The sequence below is a fragment of the Martes martes genome (assembly GCF_963455335.1).
Source record: "Martes martes genome assembly, chromosome: 2".
Classification (NCBI taxonomy): Eukaryota; Metazoa; Chordata; class Mammalia; order Carnivora; family Mustelidae; genus Martes; species Martes martes.
Genome location: NC_137889.1, coordinates 199,753,022 through 199,772,553, shown reverse-complemented (window position 1 = coordinate 199,772,553; position 19,532 = coordinate 199,753,022). Strand labels below are relative to the sequence as shown.

At 45.5% G+C, this 19,532-nt stretch overlaps 1 protein-coding gene across 1 annotated transcript in view; it reads right to left on the bottom strand.

The window, feature by feature from the left end:
- Positions 1 to 12,297: 12,297 nt before the first annotated feature.
- Positions 12,298 to 19,532, bottom strand: part of FAM47E (family with sequence similarity 47 member E) — a 33,288-nt gene continuing 26,053 nt past the window's right edge. The window contains exons 7-8 of the mRNA XM_080797434.1: positions 15,399 to 15,473; positions 12,298 to 12,470 (exon numbers count right to left, since the gene is read on the bottom strand). Coding sequence (XP_080653560.1) covers positions 12,408 to 12,470; positions 15,399 to 15,473 — 138 coding nt within the window. The 3' untranslated portion in view covers positions 12,298 to 12,407. The remainder of the gene's footprint in view (positions 12,471 to 15,398; positions 15,474 to 19,532) is intronic.

Genomic DNA, 19,532 nt, shown 5'->3' with positions numbered 1-19,532 from the left:
GCTCGCCGTCGGCCGCGCTCCGCCGCTCTTCCCCTCGCGCAGGCGGGGATGGCCCCGCGCCAGTCTTTCCTCAAAACACCCACGTACTTCGCAGGTGTGATCCGAAGCCCGCGCCGCTGGGGGCAGGGCAGGGAGGGGGGGGGGACAGGCCGAGCGCTGCAGATGCGCAGGGGGCAATGCCAGAAGCGGGCGGGCGGGCGCGCTTGTCTTGGGCCCCGAAAATGAGTGCACGAGTCTGCAGACGGCCGTGCGGGTAACTGCCCTCCCTCCCTCCCCTCGACAGGCCTTTGCACGAGCCTCCTGTGCCCCGAGGGCCCTTCCCTGATAATCCCAATTTCAGTGGCAACCCCTCCTCCCTTCACCCTCCTTTGCTTTCTTTTTCTCCTCTGCATTTGGGACTTTTTTTCCCCCTCTAAGATATTATTTATTTATTTGAGTGAGTGAAAGAGAGCACAAGCCAGGGGCGGGGCAGAGGAAGAGGGGGAAGCAGGCTCCCCGCTGAGCAAAGAGACCGACGCGGGGCTCAATGCCAGGACCCTGAGATCAGGACCTGAGCCAAAGGCAAAATCTTAAGGGCCTGAGCCACCCAGGCGTCCTAGGGCGTCACTTCTCACACATGGTAAAATCCGCGGATTTGTTCTGGTTGATTTCTTATCTTCAGGTAAACTACATGAAAGCAGGGTTTATTGTCCTTTGTTTTCTGCTGAATTCCCGGCACCTAGAACATTCCCAGAGTGGTCCCTCAGCAAGCACAGGCCGAGTGAACGGATTAAACAGGCTGGAGCTTAATGCCATCTTCTTCATATACGTTCTATTTGCATTTTCTAGCACAATACGGATGCTATTTTTTTTTCTTGTCAAGTAGGTTTTATGTCTTAAACTAATTGGGAAGTCAATGATGAACTTTTTTTTTAAAGATTTTATTTATTTATTTGAGAGAGAGAGAGAGAGAGACAGTGAGAGAGAACATGAGAAGGGAGAAGGTCAGAGGGAGAAGCAGACTCCCTATGGAGCTGGGAGCCTGATGCGGGACTCGATTCCGGGACTCCAGGATCACGACCTGAGCCGAAAGGCAGTGGCTTAACCAACTGAGCCACCCAGGTGCCCCAATGATGAACTTTTAAAGACCTCTAAAATTTAAAACCACTAACAACGTCCCCGTTCATCTCAATCCAGGCAGCTTTAAGATTAAAAAAAAAAAAAATCTTGAGGTAAGTTGAAAATAATAAAAAGTGGTATCACTTTTAAGAAAGTGAATGTCACTATATAAAAAATAACTTTCTCGTTTTCTCTGTCTTAATAATTCATTCTTGAGTCATAAGACTATTATAGATCTAATTTTTAATAGAATTTTGTAGAAAATTTTAGAATTATTGTATCTCCCTTTTTCAAAGTAAAACTTGATGTCATAGACAAGGACATAGAATGTTCTTGAATTTTACAAATTCTCAAGCCAACGGAGTGATTTTATGACTAGCATGAAAATCCTTGAACATTATATTTCCTCACGGAAAACTTTGTGAGCTGCTCATTGGTCAGAGTTTATCAATGTGCTCACAAATGAAATCCCAGAGGATCTGTAAACTCTTAGAAAGCAGCCCCACTACCCATTTCTAATAACTAGAAGGTTCTTAGTAAAGGTTTATTGTTGTCATCAATTGCTACTGATTAAAAATATAACCAATAAATAATGTAGTTCTTTCTACCCACTAGAATTCTTTTTCTATTGTATCAGATTTCTCATGAAACATTTTTAAAAAACATTATTTGGCCTTCCTTTTGACTTTTCCAAACTTAAATCTTGACTCATCGATTTGTGTTGCTGCTTTAAAAAGGAAAAAAAAAAAAAAAAAAAAAAAAGCAGTACTTCACACACTACCGTATTTCTTGGAAGTCTGTGGCTACTTGATCCAAAACCGCGCTCACGGCACTAACTGGACCGTGTTTATCACTAATCGGTTGCAGACAGTGTGGCCTGTCCATAGGAGTCCTTTGAGCCTAGCAAGACAGAAACAGAAAATGAAGGTGATTCAGTAGAAATGGGAGGAATGATGCCTCTGGCGGGTTGTGTTCAGTTGGAGGCACTCGCAGGAACCCGGAACAGTTTGTTTCATGAGAGAGACTGGAAATTCCTCCCAGCCAGCGGCAGCGAAATCTGTGGCAGAGATGAACGTTCCAAAGGGAAATCGAAATCAGCGCCCTTCGGCCCTTGGCGTAATTTCAAGAAGGAAGATTGGAAAGCTGCCTCCCTATGGCGACTTAATGTTGCTATTATGTCTTTATATTGTATTTTAGGGGTCAAAGTGCCCGTTTTCTAATTGATTACTATTCTATTAAATAGAGTATAAATAGATATAGGTATGGGTGGATATTTTTAAGTTAAATATATGATATGTACATATATATAATACACAAAATTTTAAAATATCCAATATTCATATCCATTATGCATATGAACACAGATCAAAAGCAGCTTTGTTTGCAAAGCCAGGGGATTAAGGAGGACGGGAAGGAAGAGTGAGGGGAGAGAGAGAACAGGGAGGCTTCTTTCCAAAATCAGTGCAGGAAGTGGTGGGGAGGAGAACAGGGATGTTGCTCAATTTAAGAGGATAAAGGACTAAGAAGAAATGGTTGGATTTGACCTGTACGAGGTCATCGGTGACTTCGGTATTTGTGAGGGTAAGTATTCAATTTTGGAAGTCTGAGATATAAACGTGGGGAAGGCTATGACATCCAACAGTGAGTCAGCCTTCTCTCAAGAAATCTGGAGGCAAGGGGTAGGAGAGAAATAGAAGTGTCCCTTAAGACTAGAACAAGGTCCAAAAGAAGTTCTTTCAGACCAAGAAAGACCTACCTGGGCATGTTTGTAAGGAGGAAAGAGCCCGTGAAGACTGGAAATTAACAAAAGGAAACCTCGTTTAAAATGGAGCCCTGTGCGCACCTCTCCCAGGGGAGGTTGTGGGGTGCGGGCGTCTCCAGCTCTAGGACGGCGGGGGTCCCAGAGCACCAGACTGGCAAGACAGGGAAACAACGTGTGTTGGAGAGGATGTGGAGAAAGGGGAACCCTCTTACACTGTTGGTGGGAATGCAAACTGGTGCAGCCACTTTGGAGAACAGTGTGGAGATTCCTCAGGAAATTAAAAATAGAGCTTCCCTATGACCCTGCAATTGCACTACTGGGTATTTACCCCAAAGATACAGATGTAGTGAAAAGAAGGGCCATCTGTACCCCAATGTTTATAGCAGCAATGGCCACGGTCGCCAAACTGTGGAAAGAACCAAGATGCCCTTCAACGGATGAATGGATAAGGAAGATGTGGTCCATATACACTATGGAGTATGATGCCTCCATCAGAAAGGACGAATACCCAACTTTTGTAGCAACATGGACAGGACTGGAAGAGATTATGCTGAGTGAAGTAAGTCAAACAGAGAGAGTCAAGTATCATATGGTTTCACTTATTTGTGGAGCATAACAAATAACATGGAGGACATAGGGAGGTGGAGAGGAGAAGGGAGTTGAGGGAAATTGGAAGGGGAGGTGAACCATGAGAGACTACGGACTCTGAAAAACAACCTGAGGGTTTTGAAGGGGCGGGGGGTGGGAGGTTGGGGGAACCAGGTGGTGGGTATTAGGGAGGGCACGTATTGCATGGAGCACTGGGTGTGGTGAGAAAACAATGAATACTGTTATGCTGAAAATAAATTTAAAAAAAAAAATACTACTATAACACTGAAAAAAAAAAAAAAGTATGTGACTGTTTTTTTCCAAAAAAAAAAAAAAAAAAAAATGGAGCCCTGCGGAGAGAAGGGGGAGCTTGCTGCTCAGCTGTGGACCTAACAGGAAGAGAAGGACCCAGCGGTGATTCTGCCTGAGCTCCTACTGCCTTAGCCCCACAGAAGGAAGAAATGTTTCTCCTTCTGCAGCAATAGTCCAGCCAATGAGAGACTCTCACAGCTCAGCCAAGGAAAAGCCATTGTATTTCCACTTCCCGATTTCCTCCGATGGACTTTTTGTTACTAACAGACCTGCCCCACTTCCCCCTTCTCCTCTAGGAGCGGGTGCTCCTTTTCTTTGTTCTTCAGGCCAGCCTCTGGTTGCGCTAGCTCTCGGTTGTTCCACGTTGCAGTTCTCTGCTGTCCCGGAAGAATCCCATTTTGCTGGTAAAGTAACTGGCAGTGTCGGTTTTAAGGTTAAGACCCCAGCTGATGATGTGAGAAGAAGGAGTGCCTCGTGGGAATTCCCTAAGAGGAGGAGCAGCAGTGGCTCCAGAACACCGGGGGAAGGGCTGGCCTGCGATGGGTGACGGAGAGGGAACAGGCATGCGAACGGGAAAGAATGGACAAAGGAGGCATCGAGTGACGTCCTCAGCTGAGTGGGAGAAAGGAGGTCCAGCTGAGGTTTGACGGAATGCAGAGGAAATCGCCACTGGGAGAAGAGCGCACCTACTGGGAGACCCGTCCCTCCTGGATCGTGTTGATTCTTCAGTCCTGGGTCTCTGCTTTGCTCCCCTCCCTGGCATCCTGGGGCCCTCGCCCCCACTCAGACCCCACTTCACTGTCCAGAGGACCAGACAACCACTTCCTAGCTCCTGTCTGCACCTCCCTCCCCTCTGGCTGCGATCCACTCTGCAGCCACTCCAGGTTGACTCCTTCTACAGAGCAGCTCCCCAAGGGCATCTCCTGGGTCTACCAGCCTAACTTCAACCCCCTGGTAGCCTTCAAAGTCTGTACTATGACACAGCCCTAAGGACCACTCCAGGCCATCCTTTTCCCATTGATCTGCACTCCAGCCCAACGGGGACTCTTCTGCTGGGACCTTCACCTACCCATCTAGAGATTTCCTAGAAGCCACTTACTTCCATGAAATCTTACCCTAGTCCACAATCCCACTCTCCAGCCCCCAGCCCTCAAACTGACGTGTTGGTCAACTTCAAAGAAAATAATTACATATACTGTCTTAGAACAAAATAGGAGGTTTTCTGTGCTGGTATAATCATTTTTCTGGTTTATCTCATCCCCAGACTAGACCATACATTCCTCAAGGGCCAGAGTTCATTTATTCTTTGCTTTCTAGAATGCAAAGTCTATTATCTATAGGCCTGTTCATTGTCTTTTTTTTTTTTTTTCATTGAATACCTCGTGTATACTGGCACTAGGCTAAGTGCTTTTTTTTTTTTTAAGATTTTATTTATTTATTTGACAGAGAGAGAGAGAGCAAGAGAGCGCACAAGCAGGGGGAGCAGCAGGCAGAGGGAGAGGGAGAAGCAGACCCCCCACAGAGCAGGGGGAGCCCGATGTAGGACTCGAACCCAGGACCCTGGGATCATGACCTGAGCTGAAAGCAGTTGCTTAACCCACTGAGCCACCCAGGCGCCGTAGGGTAAGTGCTTTACAAGGATGATCTCATGTAATGCCCCAAGAGAAGAAAGCTACACAAGGTCACAAAGCTGATGAGTGACTGAGCTGGGATTTGAACCCAGTATTCTGACCTCCCAGGACCCAGGCTCTGAAATTCTAGCTACACTGAGTCCCTCACAGCTGGCTACTAAACCATGTCCAAGTTTCAAAGCATGAATCTGAGAGGTGAGTGTGCAAAGGTGGATGGGTAACACTGGAGGAAGCCTCTGGGTGGTTTTCCAACATTTACGGTGAATTTTAGCCTTGTTCCTAATGTGTACTTGCTCTCTCTGCCAGCCCTCGCCTCCTGGGGGAAATGTACCCACCACCAGCACCTGTCCGGGGCTCTCAAGCCTCTGGCTCCAGCTCCTCCCCAGAGCACGAGCACAGGCCAAACCTTTCTGCAGAGCAGTCACATTGGAGCCACCCAGGCTCAGGTTTCACAGGGACATTTTCAAACTGCCAATGTTTGCAAACCTCTGACTCATCTTAGTTCCAGAATAGACTCGATGCTGCAACCCCTTCTTATGCGAAATGATGAAGCCTTTAGAGAAAAGGGAAATCTGTGTTGGGAAATCTAGCTCACTGTCCTGGAAGAAAGCTAGGTTACACCTCCGTACACGTACAAGGGAGGACTCCAGGTGGAATAAAGGGCTACGTCAATGGTAAAACTAGCACAAAACTGCAAAAAACTACTAATAGCTGATAGAACAAAATCCAGGAGACTATCACTGTGATATTGTTTAATATAGGAGTCCAAAATATGTCTTGACGTTATCAAAATAAGGCTAATCATTGAAGAATGTCATGGATGAGGTTAGCAGACAGATCCCGATGGGGAGGTTTTTGTTATTAAAACCGACAAGGGATTAGTATGTGGATCTGTAATGAACTCGGACAAATGGCCAAAAATTCCAAACAAAAACCTAAGCTCCAATGGAAAATGGAGCTGGGATGGAACGTGAATAGGGGATGCTATTCTCCAGGGCCTAGAACAGCACCTGGAACATAACGGCACTCACAGTCGTTTTTAGTTGAATAAGTGAACGGCTGGCAAAAAGGCACGGAAATACTCAAAGTCACTGGTAAACAGATAAATGCAGATTAAAACAATGATATTATGCCATTTTACGTCCAAATATTAGAAAGAAGATGTGATGTTGCCAATGAAAATAAACAGGGAGAAACAGTCTGGAGAGCAATCTGGATGAAACTGAAGTACGCATAATAGCCCACAATTCAGTAATCCCACTCCTGGACACGCTTGGCCCAGGGAGAATTTTGCACAAGATCATAAGGAGACGTACAGTGTTATTTGGGAAACTGTAAGTTCAAGGCCTGGCCAAACCTTTATTCGAATTGTGCTACAGCTCGAGCTTCTTCCTCCCCCGATCCTCCTTCCTTCTCTCTCTCCTTCCACAAGCTCCCCCTACGTTCTCCTGCTCCTTCTTCCAGGAAATCACTCAAACGTCTAATCCCATTTTGCCATCTGCTCCTTGGCAGACCCAAACTCATGCAGCCTCCCTCGTCAGACAAATCCTCCCTATCCCCCGTGTGGGAGGCTTTTCTCACCCTGCACGAAGACTCTGTAATGACCGTAGTGGAAATAATCTGCCAGGAGGTTGGGGTAGCCGATTCTCTTCATTTTCCAAGCTGGCAGTGTTTATGCCAATATAATTCTTCAAAACATTTTGCAGGTCTCCTGTGAATCTTCTTGGGTCCACACCACAAACCCACATATCTCTTCAAGATAAGCCCTTCTCTTCCTTGAGATTCTCCTGAAAATCAACAACCTTCAGTTTCTTAGAAGCCCTATTGTTTGAGCAAGAGAATCTGTGAGGCAACTTTAAATATTTTAGTAGAACTTTTTTCTGACTGAATGGTACTCAGAAGCATCACCTCCAGCCTTTCTGAGGTCTTGACAATGGATTTAATAATTACATCTTTGGATTCACCTTTAGACCATGTTTTCCTGGAAGTGTCCTTTTCTGTGTCCTTTTGGATTCCATCTTTGCTGTAAATCATTTCTTAATGTAAATACCATTTGTCATCTGAGAGGCTAGGAATTTTCAAAACCATAAAGTCCTGTTTCCTTTTTGTTTAACTGTCCTTGTTTCAGCTTATGTCTGTCCTCTTGCATTTTACTATAAGCAGCAAGAAGTAGTATCTTCAGTACCGTCAACACTCTCTTGAAAAGTCTCCTTAGTCACATAACCCAGGTCATTAGGTACCCTCTCTTTAGGTACCCATTACTTCAGGCAATAGTGTGGCTACACTTCCTGCTCTTACATAACAAGAAGACCATTTCTCCCAATTTCCAAAGTGTTTACTTCATTTTCTTGCAAGCCTTCACTCGCGGCTCCTCAAAGTGCCTGAGGCTTCTGCTACCAGTTTCTTCAAAGCTCTCCAAGCTTTTGCTAACACTGTCCTCAAAGTTCTCCCAGCTTCAACCCACTACCCAGCACTCCTGCTCCCTTCATCATTTCCGGTTGTGGTCATAGCTGCAGCCACTTCCAGGCACTGAAATCTATATTGTTCATCTATTGCTACATAACAAATAATCCCTTAATTTAATGGCTAAAAACAAAAATCATTAGAGTCAGGAATTCCAGAGCAACTGAGTTGGGTAGCTTTGGCTCTGAGTCTCTCATGTCAGGATGTTGATCAGCCTTCCAGTGTCATCTGAAGTCTTCGTAGGGCTAGAAGGTCCACTTCCAAGATGACTCATTCACATGACTGTTTGCAGAAGACCTCTGTTCCTTTCCATGTGGGCTTTTCCATAGGTATGATGGGTGTCCTCACAACATAACAGCTAGTCTCTCCCAGAGCGAATGATCCAAGTGAGGACAAGGAGGAAGCCACGATGTTTTTATGATTTAGTCTCAGAAATCACACATCATTACTTCTTCCACATTCTACTGGTAAAAATCAAGCCTAGATACTGTCCCTGCTTGGGCCAAAAGGAGTTGCACACCACATTTTGAAGAGAGGAGCATCAAATACTCTTGGGCATTTTAAAAACAAACACAGACCCCTTCAAATCAGGGACTCTCTAAAGGACTTTCTAAAGGAGTTTGAAGTCTTGCAGCTGTTGAACTGAGAGGGAAAGGGGGGGGTGGAAATTGACCGTTTTAGTTGGTTAACTTAAAATACCATTTGAATTTACAGCTTTGCCAGATCTCGTTTGTGAAGATAAAGCATTCCTTGGGACAGAGCGTGACCCTGGATGCTGAAATGTGAACGCATGGGAAGATTCAGATGGTTTCTGGTTCCCGGAGCTCCCACCCCTATGGAAACACACTCTTCAGATCTGCTGCCCAGAGTATGACTGACGGACGCTCAGTGGCTGCCCACCCTTGCACCGAGGCCATGGTCCCAAGCTGCTCCCGGCCAATGACAGAGCACCTGAAGTACCAAGGTAGGTCCCTTCCCACAAGATATGAGAATCCACATTTTGGCAACTTTGCCTTGAAGACTCCCCGTTGGCCTGGCCAAATCCTTATTTGAATTGTCCTGCAGCTCAAGCTTCTTCCTCCCCCAATCCTCCTTCCTTCCCTCTCTCCTTCCACAGGCATCACACATGAATCATAGTCTAAAGGCTCCTCCTATGTTCTCCCTCTCCAAGGAAATCGCTCAAACTTCTAATTCTATTTTGCCATCTGCTCCTTGGCAGACCCAAACTAATGCAGCCTTCCTCGTCGGACAACTCCTCCCTATCCCCCGAGTGGGAGGCTTTTCTCACCCTGCATGAAAACTCTGTAATGACCGTAGCGGAAATAATCCGGCCAGAGGTTGGGGTAGCCGATTCTCTTTATCCTTTACTGCTAACACCCCTCCTAGCCTTGAGTCTCGCCATCAGTAATGTGCCAGAGACAGTTTGTACCAGATCACAAAAGCCAGTTGAGACATTTTCGGGAATTTCGTGAGCTGCTTGGTAAGCACAGTCATTATCAAAACTTAAATATACTTCCAGTTAAGTAAATTACATTAACAACAAAGATAATAAAAACTCAAAAACTTGTAGCAGTCTAGTTATTAACAACCTTTTATTAGGATCTATGCCCTTGGAGTTCCTTACATCTCATATCTGGGCATCGGAAAGAATGTATAACGGTGTGCAACTTGCACTTGTGTTTGGAGACCGAAGGCCGGATTTAGATGTGCTGTTTCAGCTCATTTCTTCGGTCAGCTGAAAGGTTGGCAGCGTTGAGTGCAGCTTGAAGCAAGAGAAGCCTTGTAGCCGGTCCAGGAAGCTCTGCCCCCTGATCCAAGGAATCCAGTGGATTTGAAACACCTGTGGCAGATAGGGCTGCGGCACGGAGCTTTGGCACGTCCAGAAAGCCGAGGCTGAGCACAGGCCCCAGGGTTTTGCAGCCCAGCCGTGAATTCTGTAAACTATAACTAGTCTCCTTTGGAGAGGCCAATCTTGGTTTGTGGCTTGGCACCAATAGATACAGTGGCCTGATCGTGAGCCATTAGGCAACCAGGCAACTGGTGCCCATTGTAAACACGGGTTCACCTGATCCACTGCGCCATGAAGTCAGCTAACATTCCATGTGTCTACACAACGTGCCAGGCTCTGTCCGTGCAATTTACTTCTAACTTTCCCTTTCACCTTCACCACAACTCAGGGAGGCAGTTCTGTTATTTTGCTGCTATCCCCCAATTTTCAGCTAAGAAAATTGATACAGAGAAAAGATAACTGAGTGGCCCCCCTGGTCATATAGCTCGTAAGTAGCAGAGCTTGGTTTGAACCCAGATCCTCTGGCCCCTACGTCCACATGTTTAATTACCAAATTATACGGCTTCTCGTGATCAAGCAGAAGGTTTCTGTATGGGACTGGGCTTGAGCAGAAACAGAAGACACAGCAGATGGCGGGGTGGGCTCAGTCTTCTCCCACTGCTGCTCTGCCTCAGTCTACCCATCTGACCTAGGGGTGCTCGCCCAGTCCAGGGGACTGACGAGACAACCTGCACGAGGGGAACGCAGCTGCCGCAACTGGACGCCCCAACACGCGAGCCCGACTCAAGGCTGGCCCTGGAGAGCGACTGAGGAGAGTCCCCGTAGGCAAATCTTCAGCATCTCATCCTGCTGACCACTTCGTCTGAAAGGACACACGGCCTGAGGTGCCTCTGTCGCCAGTACTGGTCAGTTGCTGAGGGTTTAGCTCGGTAACCAGACGGGGAAGGATGATGAATGCCAGGCTGATAGTGGCGAGGATGTGTGGGAAAGGGGCACTCGGGGCATCTCTCGGGACGGGTCCTCTAGAGGATGAGGATATTTGGCTGTTCATGCATACCCACCGAATGTCTCCACTGTAGAGGAGGTGCTCGATAATTGCATGAAAAGGCTAACCTGGCCTTTCCACGTCAGCCCACGTGTTTCCCCAGGCACTCCAGCGGTGCCTAGTGATCTCCTTCCCCTCACCTCACAGACTTACTGAATGCTTAGTCACCGCCACGCTGGTTCTCACCAAGTAGCAATTTTACTGGAAGGGGCTGACACTACGGGGTTCATGCTTCTGTCATGTACTTCGTCACGCTAAAGTGTCTGGACTCACAGAGGACATGACAAAGACTCATTTGCAGCACAACCGCTATGTGGCCAGTCCTGCAAACAGATGACTGAGAGGAAATCCCGACAGACCCAGAGGACGGAAGGTCACACCCAGAGATTTTGCATTTGAAGGCAGATGCACTCACTCAAAACCTTGGGATTCCATATTCTTTTAATAAGCTCCCTTTTTGGTTAAATTTCACACAGTGGATGTCATAGAGAAAGATGTATTTCAGTGACTGAAGACTGGTTATTTCTGACTCTGTAGGAATTAGTCACAATTTCTATATTATTTTGTTAGTTTATATTTTCTGATTTTTCTACTGTGAGCACTAACATTTTTAACAAGAAATAATCTCTGGAAAATTAATTTTAAAATATGTATTATCTTGAATTTCCATTAAACTTTATGACTTATGACTTTATCTTTAGGTACACATTTTGTTATCAAGATTAACATGCCGGGGCACCTGGGTGGCTCAGTGGGTTAAAGCCTCTGCCTTCAGCTCAGGTCATGATCCTAGGGTCCTGGGATCAAGCCCCACATCGGGCTCTCTGCTCGGCGGGGAGCCTGCTTCCCCCTCTCTCTCTGTCTGCCTCTCTGCCTACTTGTGATCTCTGTCCGTCAAATAAATAAATTAAAAAAAAAAAAAAAGATTAACATGCCCAGGGTGCCTGGGTGGCTCAGTCGGTTGGGCGTCTGCCTTGGGTTCAGGTGGTGATCCCAGGGTCCTGGGATCAGGTCCCGTGTTGTGGTCCCTGCTCAGTGGGGAGCCTGCTTCTCCCTCTGCCTCTGCCTCTCTCTCTCTGTCTCTCATGAATCAATAAATAAAATATTAAAAAATAAGACTAACGTGCCTAAAAAGGGAAAAAACTTGAGTAAACTTTATTCAAAATTAAAGAAAATAATATTCTAAAAAAAGAATAAAGGAGGTAGTCACTCAAGACTAGGGAAAATAATACTATCAGAAAATGCAGTAGGATAGTTCTGCCTTTTCTTTTTTTTAGATTTTATTTTTGGCTAATCTCTACACCCACCGTGGGGCTCTGAGCCCCAGACGCACAACTCCGAGATCAAGAGTCTCCTGCTCCACCACCGAACCAGCCAGGTGCCCCAGAGTAATTCTACTTTCATTTATGGTTTTATTATTTTTTACAAATAGTTGATATAACTATGTAATATTGACAACGCTACAAAAATGTGAGAAGACTCTGTGTGAAAATTGATCTCACCACTGATAGGATGTATAAGATACTGATTAACGGAAGCAGACATCCATTGTGAAATGCTTTTAAGTATTAAGCATGAACTTTACAGATGTTACTAAGTCAAAGTTGTACATCCATGGGACACTTATAAATTTTATTTAAGGTTTAAAAGGAGACAGAGAAATAGCCAAGTATGTAGCAAATAAAATAATCGTCTTCCCAAGATTCTTCTATGCTTGAGTTATTTTATAGAGGTCTTATTACACTCACATTTACGCTCCTTCATATATATCTTCGCAAGGAACTTAAAAAAAAAAGAGTAAACCTTCATTAGATTGCCAAATAAATTGAAATAAATTGTACAGTTCTGCCCGCAGCCACTACCATGCCCAAATTCACAATCTCACACTCTAACATACATCCTTCAATTTCATGTTGACAAATGAACATGATAAATGTGGGACTTTGGAAAGTAGTTGTACAACATCAGAAGTATCCTGCTCTAATTCCCATTCGTTCTGTGCCCAAGTCCAGCCCGGCTCAGCTCAGCAAAGCCTCATGCTGCTCATCCCTTCTATTAAAAACCTGGGACCCATCTGTGTAGCAGAATGAAGCTGAGGGTAAGGAATAGGGTAGATAATCCAGCAGCAGACACTGGAACGTGTATCAAGTACCTGCACTCATGTAACATACGTGAGTGCGTGTGTACAGTGTGCACAGACCTCATGCGAATGGAAAGAATGAATGTTTACATATATGGATATAAATACATATATATGCATATATATTTAAATAAGTAATGACATATTGAAAATATATAATATATATATTAAATATATATAAAAAATAAATTCCCCCCTCCCTTTTAGTTGAAAATTTATTGTGAAAATAGAAGATATAAGATGTAAGAATAAAGGAAGAAAATATATTCCAGGGTTTGGAATGACAGGTGTTCTCAGAGGACTCAACTGTAGTCAAGGACATCATCTCTCTCTAGTTAATGCAGCTAGAAGAGTATAGCCCATGTGTCAGACATGCCTCTTTTTGCCCAAAATTGAAGTAAATGTTCATCGACAAAATGGATTAAACCAACAAGGGACAAATCAAAAATTTTTTTTAAAAATGTTCTGCCACTAAAAATGTTAAGACAGAACTGAATTATTATAACAGCAAACAAGGATATATATATATATATATATAGTCCTTGGCAGGAAAAATATATATACACATTCATATATATATCTCTCTCTCACATATATCATGTAATTATATTTATGCTTAAGTATACTTACATATGTTGTAAAATATATAATATGTGCAATTAATTAGGAATTACATAAAATGTAATAAACATGGGGTGCCTAGGTGGCTCAGTCTGTTGAGTATCCAATTCATTTTCAGCTCAGGTCACGATCTCGGGGTCATGAGATGGAACCCTGTGTCAGTGGGAGTCTGCTGGGGTATCTCTCCCTCTCCCTCTGCCCCCTGCATGTGCTCTCTCTCTCAAATAAATAAATCTTTGAAAAATATTATAAGCACATTTTCTATATCATAGATGTAAATATATACGTATGTGACCCTCGCACTCAGATTTGGCAGTTACAAGTCCATCGATGTGGACCATTGTGTTAACTAACGCTCCCAGCCTATTACTGAGCTCAGAGGTAAAGGACAGTATTTCCTCCCAGTCCTGTCCTGTCGTGGAGTCTTCCGTCCGTCTCTACCTCACACTCAAGGCTTCCCCTCACATTAACTTTGAGACCCGTCTGGATCTGCGCTTAGTCAATGCACTTACTTGCCGGTACGTATAAGCTACCGTTAGTTCTCTCATTCATGGAAAAGAAGGAATCTAGTGTTGCATTTCCTGAACTTCCTGTTGGCCGCACGGCTTCCTGAGGACACGTGGGTGCGCACACGGAGGACACTGCATAAATAAGGGACTCAACAGCTACGGCTTTAGCGACCCGGCTCGCTGGTTTCTGTGGTGACAGCGCTGGTCTGGGCACAGAACTCTAGGCTCTGAGGCTCTCTTGCTAAAAATGGTCTGCTCGGCCAACCTCCCACCCCACCCACGTGGCACGTGGCCTTCCAAGCGTGGCCATTCCACGTGGAAGGCGGCTGGGGCCGGCTTTACGAGTTAAGAGAGGGGCAACGAGATGGGGGTAAGGAAAAGTGGGGAAAACCCAGAAGATACCGGTGGGCCCCCAGGAAGTGAACGTTTGCCCCGTTCTGTTTCCACACAAGCCTGACCCCATGGTACGACACTATTGTGAATCTCAATTCCATTTTGTCCTGACCCAAGCCACAGCTCTTTGTCCTTAGATGTGGAAGTAAAAGACACTCAAAGACTTTCTAGAGACTTCAGAGTGTTTGAGTGGTAGAGCTTGCAAAGTACACGCCCTGCACGGGGACCCCCCCCCCCCCCGCCTTCAGTCCCTTTAAAGCCAAACTCAAGGCAGGTGAGTCAGCAGGAAGACAGCACCTGAGAGCATAAATCAAATAGGCAGAGTAAAAAAAGCAAAAACCAAATCCTATCTCTGGGCCTTTGTCTGGAGTAAAGCATGCGCTTTCTACCATAGCCTGAATCCTGTTTTGAGAAGTACAGTTGACCCTTGAACAATATACTACAGGGATCAGGGTCACCAACCGCCCTCCCAACTGAAAATACATGTATATGTTTTGACTCCCTGGAAATTTTATAAGGTTGACCAGAAGCCTTATTGATAACATAGACAGTTGATTAACATATTTTATATGTTATATATATATTACATACTGTCTTCTTACATTAAAGTAAGCTAGAGAAAAAATGTTCTTAAGAAAATCATAAGAGAGGGATGCCTGGGTGGCTCAGTCGTTAAGCATCTGCCCTCGGCTCAGGTCATGATCCCAGGATCCTGGGATTGAGCGCCACATTGGGCTCCCTGCTCAGCCGGAAGCCTGCTTCTCCCTCTCCCTCTCCCACTCCCCCTGCTTGTGTTCCCTCTCTTGCTGTGTCCCTATCAAATAAATAAATAATCTTAAAAAAAAGAAAGAAAATCATAAGAGAAAATACATTTACAGTAACGTACTGTATTTACCCCCCAAAATATTCACATATAAGTGGACCTGCACAGTTCAAGCCTGTGTTGTTCAAGAGTCAACTGTATTTGGCTTTTGGTAGGCAACTGCGCTGTCCCATCAGCAACCATGAACCCCTCAGCTACTCTTGCTGAAATGACCCCGGACTCACACTTGGCATCCTGTAGCCTCTGCTTAGAATGAAATCCTTAAAGGTAGTGATTCCATGAAGGTCTGCAAGTGACTCCTCCAAGAAGAAGATCCACATTAAAACAAAAACAATGACAAAAAAAAACAGTCAGCTGTCAGAAGTTTGATTCCCACTTGTCCTAATTAAAAGCAGCCAGCTCTTTATAAAGTACCTCATTTTAAATCACTTCCTTCTCATCTGGGAGTGCACGTGTAGATAGCGTTCACGATCTGAATATAAAGACTTTCAAAGTATACCCAATTTTCTCTCATTTCCCTACCCCCTTTTTTCTAACTCTTATATTAAGGAGAAGCAACACTTTCTAGCAATTAGACAATTATGAAGCCCAGATGTCTGGAATTGAACCTATTTGAGATTGACAAGTGTGACACTGTGATTTTTTAGTAAGACATTTATATTCGGTCTTCTTGGCATTCCTGGCACAGAGCTCCTAAAACCATTGCAATTTCCTAAGTGTGAAGAGCCACAAAGGCAAAAGGAGAATTTTTTGTTATTCATAACCAGCCCCTTTTAACCACAACAGAGACTGTGTTAACAAGGTGGTTTTTGGAAAGCCATTGGAGAGTCACAGGAAGGAGTCCGGTTGCCAGAGGAAACAACCGTGTGATGAGAAGGTGGGAACTTCTGCTCCATCCTGCAATCTCCGGCTGAATTAATCACAGATGACCAGTGGTGTGATCAGCCACGCCTTCCTGTTAGAGCCGCCATAAAAGCCCAAAAGGACAGGGTTCAGAGAGCTCCCAGGTTGGTGAGTATGCGGAGGTTTGGGGGGGGCGGTGCTCAGGGCTCTGCACCCTTCTTCACACACCTTGCTCTGTGCATCTGGCTAGTCCTGAGTTATCTCCTTTTATAATAATAATCTAGTGAGTAAGTGGTTTTCCTGAGCTCTTCGAGCAGATGACAAAACCCGAGGAGGAGGTGTAGGGACCTCCAGTGCCCAGCACAGAAGCACGAGGGAGAACCTGACGTACGATTGGCATCTGAAGTGGGGGTAGGGTTGTGGGACTGAGCCCTTACCCTGTCACGTCTGATGCCAACTCCAGGTAGACAGTCACAGACTTGAGTTAAATTGTAGGACACTCAGCTGACGTCTGGAGCATCAGAGAATTCCTTGGTGTCGGGGGAAAAAAAACCCTGACACATTTGCTGACCAGAAATGAGAGTAGTAGAGCAAGAAATGAGTGTTTTTTCCACTTGACAATATATTCATAATTTTGAGATCTGTTAGAAAGGAACACCAGGCCCCAAATGGAGTCCCTTCTGTTAAGTCCCACCAAGATTAGTACCTAACCCAGCTGTGGGTTCAGCCTGCTGCAGGGATTTTAAACCAGGCGGTCTGGAGTTTCCTGACTCTGCATAAGAACCCCAGCCCTTCCTTCTCAGGGAGGTGACTCTGCCTACAACAAACCTTCCTCTTCTTTTGCTAATACCTTCCTTATCCCACCCCTTTTCTGCCTATACAAGCCTTCCATTTCATAAAAGTCCTTGGTGCACCCTTCTATTTGTTTGATGAGCTGCTGCCAATTCATGAACCATTGAATAAAGGCAATCCGATCTTCAACTTTACTTGGTTGAATTGTTCTTTAACAGATTTGGTGGCAGCGGTGGGACTGAAGGAGCCTTCCAGTGGTGTTGGGGGCAACAAGAGACAGGTGTGGAGCCTGAGAACACTGAGTTCTCTGCCTTTCTTCTGCTTCTGAGGCCCTCTGGGAAGTTCCTCTGGTTCTGAGCTCCACTCTCTGCTTCAAGCTCCTGATCTGATCAGCCTGTACCCATGTTGCTAGGACCTGGTGAAGTCCAAAAATGGATGCAGAAAGCAAGACCGCAAAACCCCATAGATGGTGTTCCAGATCCTTGGTCTTCAACATCTCAAGGACTACAAGAAGGTCACAAAATAGAAGCTGAACTTTAATAAGCCATTCTGGGTGACTTCAGATCAGGTGTAACCAAACTTCTCCCTAAATTACCTCACTAACCATTAAATGCTGGGGCCATACAGGATCTCACAACCACAGAAGACCTCATCACCTGGGGACTAATCATCCCTGTACCAGTTCCTACAGCCGACCTCACCAGTCTGGAAACATCATGGACAGGATGCTGATTTTTCCAGGATTTGGGATCTATTCATAAGTCAGTGATTCCCCATTTCATTCCAAACCTGGACACCTTTCTGTCACGAGTTCCACCAGACTCAAAATGGTCCACTGCTGTGGACCTCTGTTCAGCCCTTTCAACACCCCTGGTGATCCCAACAACCCTATTTGCCTCCCTTGTACTGTCAACACTCTACCTGGACAGTGATGCCTCAAGGGGTCATGAGGCCCCTTCTTACTTCTCTCGAGCACTTCACCAAGATTTAAGCAACACCCAGTTCCCTGGGAAATCCACCCTTTTGCAATACGTAGATGACCTCTTGCTACTTTCAGCCCCCAAAGAGGAGTTCATAGAAGATTCCACTGATTTGCTAGAGCAGTTAGCTGAAAAGGGACACAAAGTCTCTAAGGAAAAATCACAATTATCTCTAGACCCTGTTCATTACCTGGGTCATTGTCGAAGCCCTGAATCTCCCAAAAGAATGAAGCTAGTCCAGGAATTTCCTACTCCCACAACTAGGTGACTAGCGGGTAACCAGGCTTGACCAGCTCTTGCAGATGATGGGCTCTTACGTTTTCGCTATTAGCTCCCCCAGTCTTTGAACTTACTAAAATTTCAGGCCCTGAACACTTTCCTTGGGAAGACAACCGTGAACAGGCTTTCAGGAGACTGAGACAAGCACTCTAAGACCCGCCTGCTTCGGGGCCACCTCACTGTGCAAATCCTTTCCCCTTATTTGTGCAGGAAGGGGATACTCAAGCCCTGGGAAGGCTCACTCAAGTGCAGGGTAGCAACCAGAAGCCTGGGCCCCAGTACAGCCCACAGCCTGGTTCTGTCGCTCCTGCCGAGCCCAGCTGTCTTATGGCTGCAGTCACAGCTGCAGGGCGAGAATGGTGGTCTCATCAGATGTGACCCTAGCAAATGACGTTTATTTGCAAACTGCACACACTGTCCTAAGTCTCCTTAACTCAGAATCGACTCAACATTTCTTGCGGGTAGACGAACTTCCTATGAGATCCTTTTGCGTTCACCGCCTACTCTGAGTATTAGACGTTGCAACACCCTTAATCCTGCTACATTACTGCCTCTACCTGAGGAGGTCAAGTCCGTGACTACAAGGCACTAGTGTCCCATTTTGTGATAGCACATCCTGATTTATGAGATACTCCTTGAACTACTCCTGATCGCATCTCCGTGCATGCATCATACCGTAGAGATGAAAAAGGGGATTTTCAGGCCGGCTCAACTACTCCCATCCAAGACGACCTACTCCAAAGGGGAAACCTTCCTTAAGCTCCAACCACGCAACAAACAGTGCTCTGGGCCCTTACCCGAGCAGGCCAGCTATCAGGATTATAGTATTTATAATTAGTATTTATACCCATAGCCAGCCTGCCTCTGGGGTCGTCCAGGATTTAGGGATGTTACCGAAACAAAAGGGCTTCCTTATGTCCTCTGGGACTCAATCAAAAATGGGCAACAGGTAGATGATCTCCTTACTTCTAGTCTCTTATCTCCTGAAATTGTCATCAAAACACAGGCTCAGAATGAAAGACTGAAACCTGAGTGTCAGAGAAATACCCCAACTGACTCTCGTGTAAAGGCTATAAAGACTGTGGCATGTGTGGATGAAATCCACTCTGCTTCTGCAAAAAAAATGACCCGTCCTCACCAGATTTTGGCCGCCCTAACCTCCTTGTCCCATGGCAACAGTGTGCACCTGAATCAGAAATGAAGGTGTGTCAACAAGGGCTGTAAGTGAGACGAAGGGCTGGGGCGATGGGAAACTCAAGGCACCTGCTGGGTTCTTCCCGGCTCATGACAAACCCCACTTTTTGGTTTTTGCATTACCGAACCCACCCCAGGACATTTAAGATGAACTTGAACTGGGAATTGACATTAGTGGGGAGACATCTCTCGAGCTGCCAAGACAGTCTGCAGTGAGGTACGACAGGCCAGCCTCATAAGCCTAGAGAAACTCTTTTGGTCTCCAAAGGC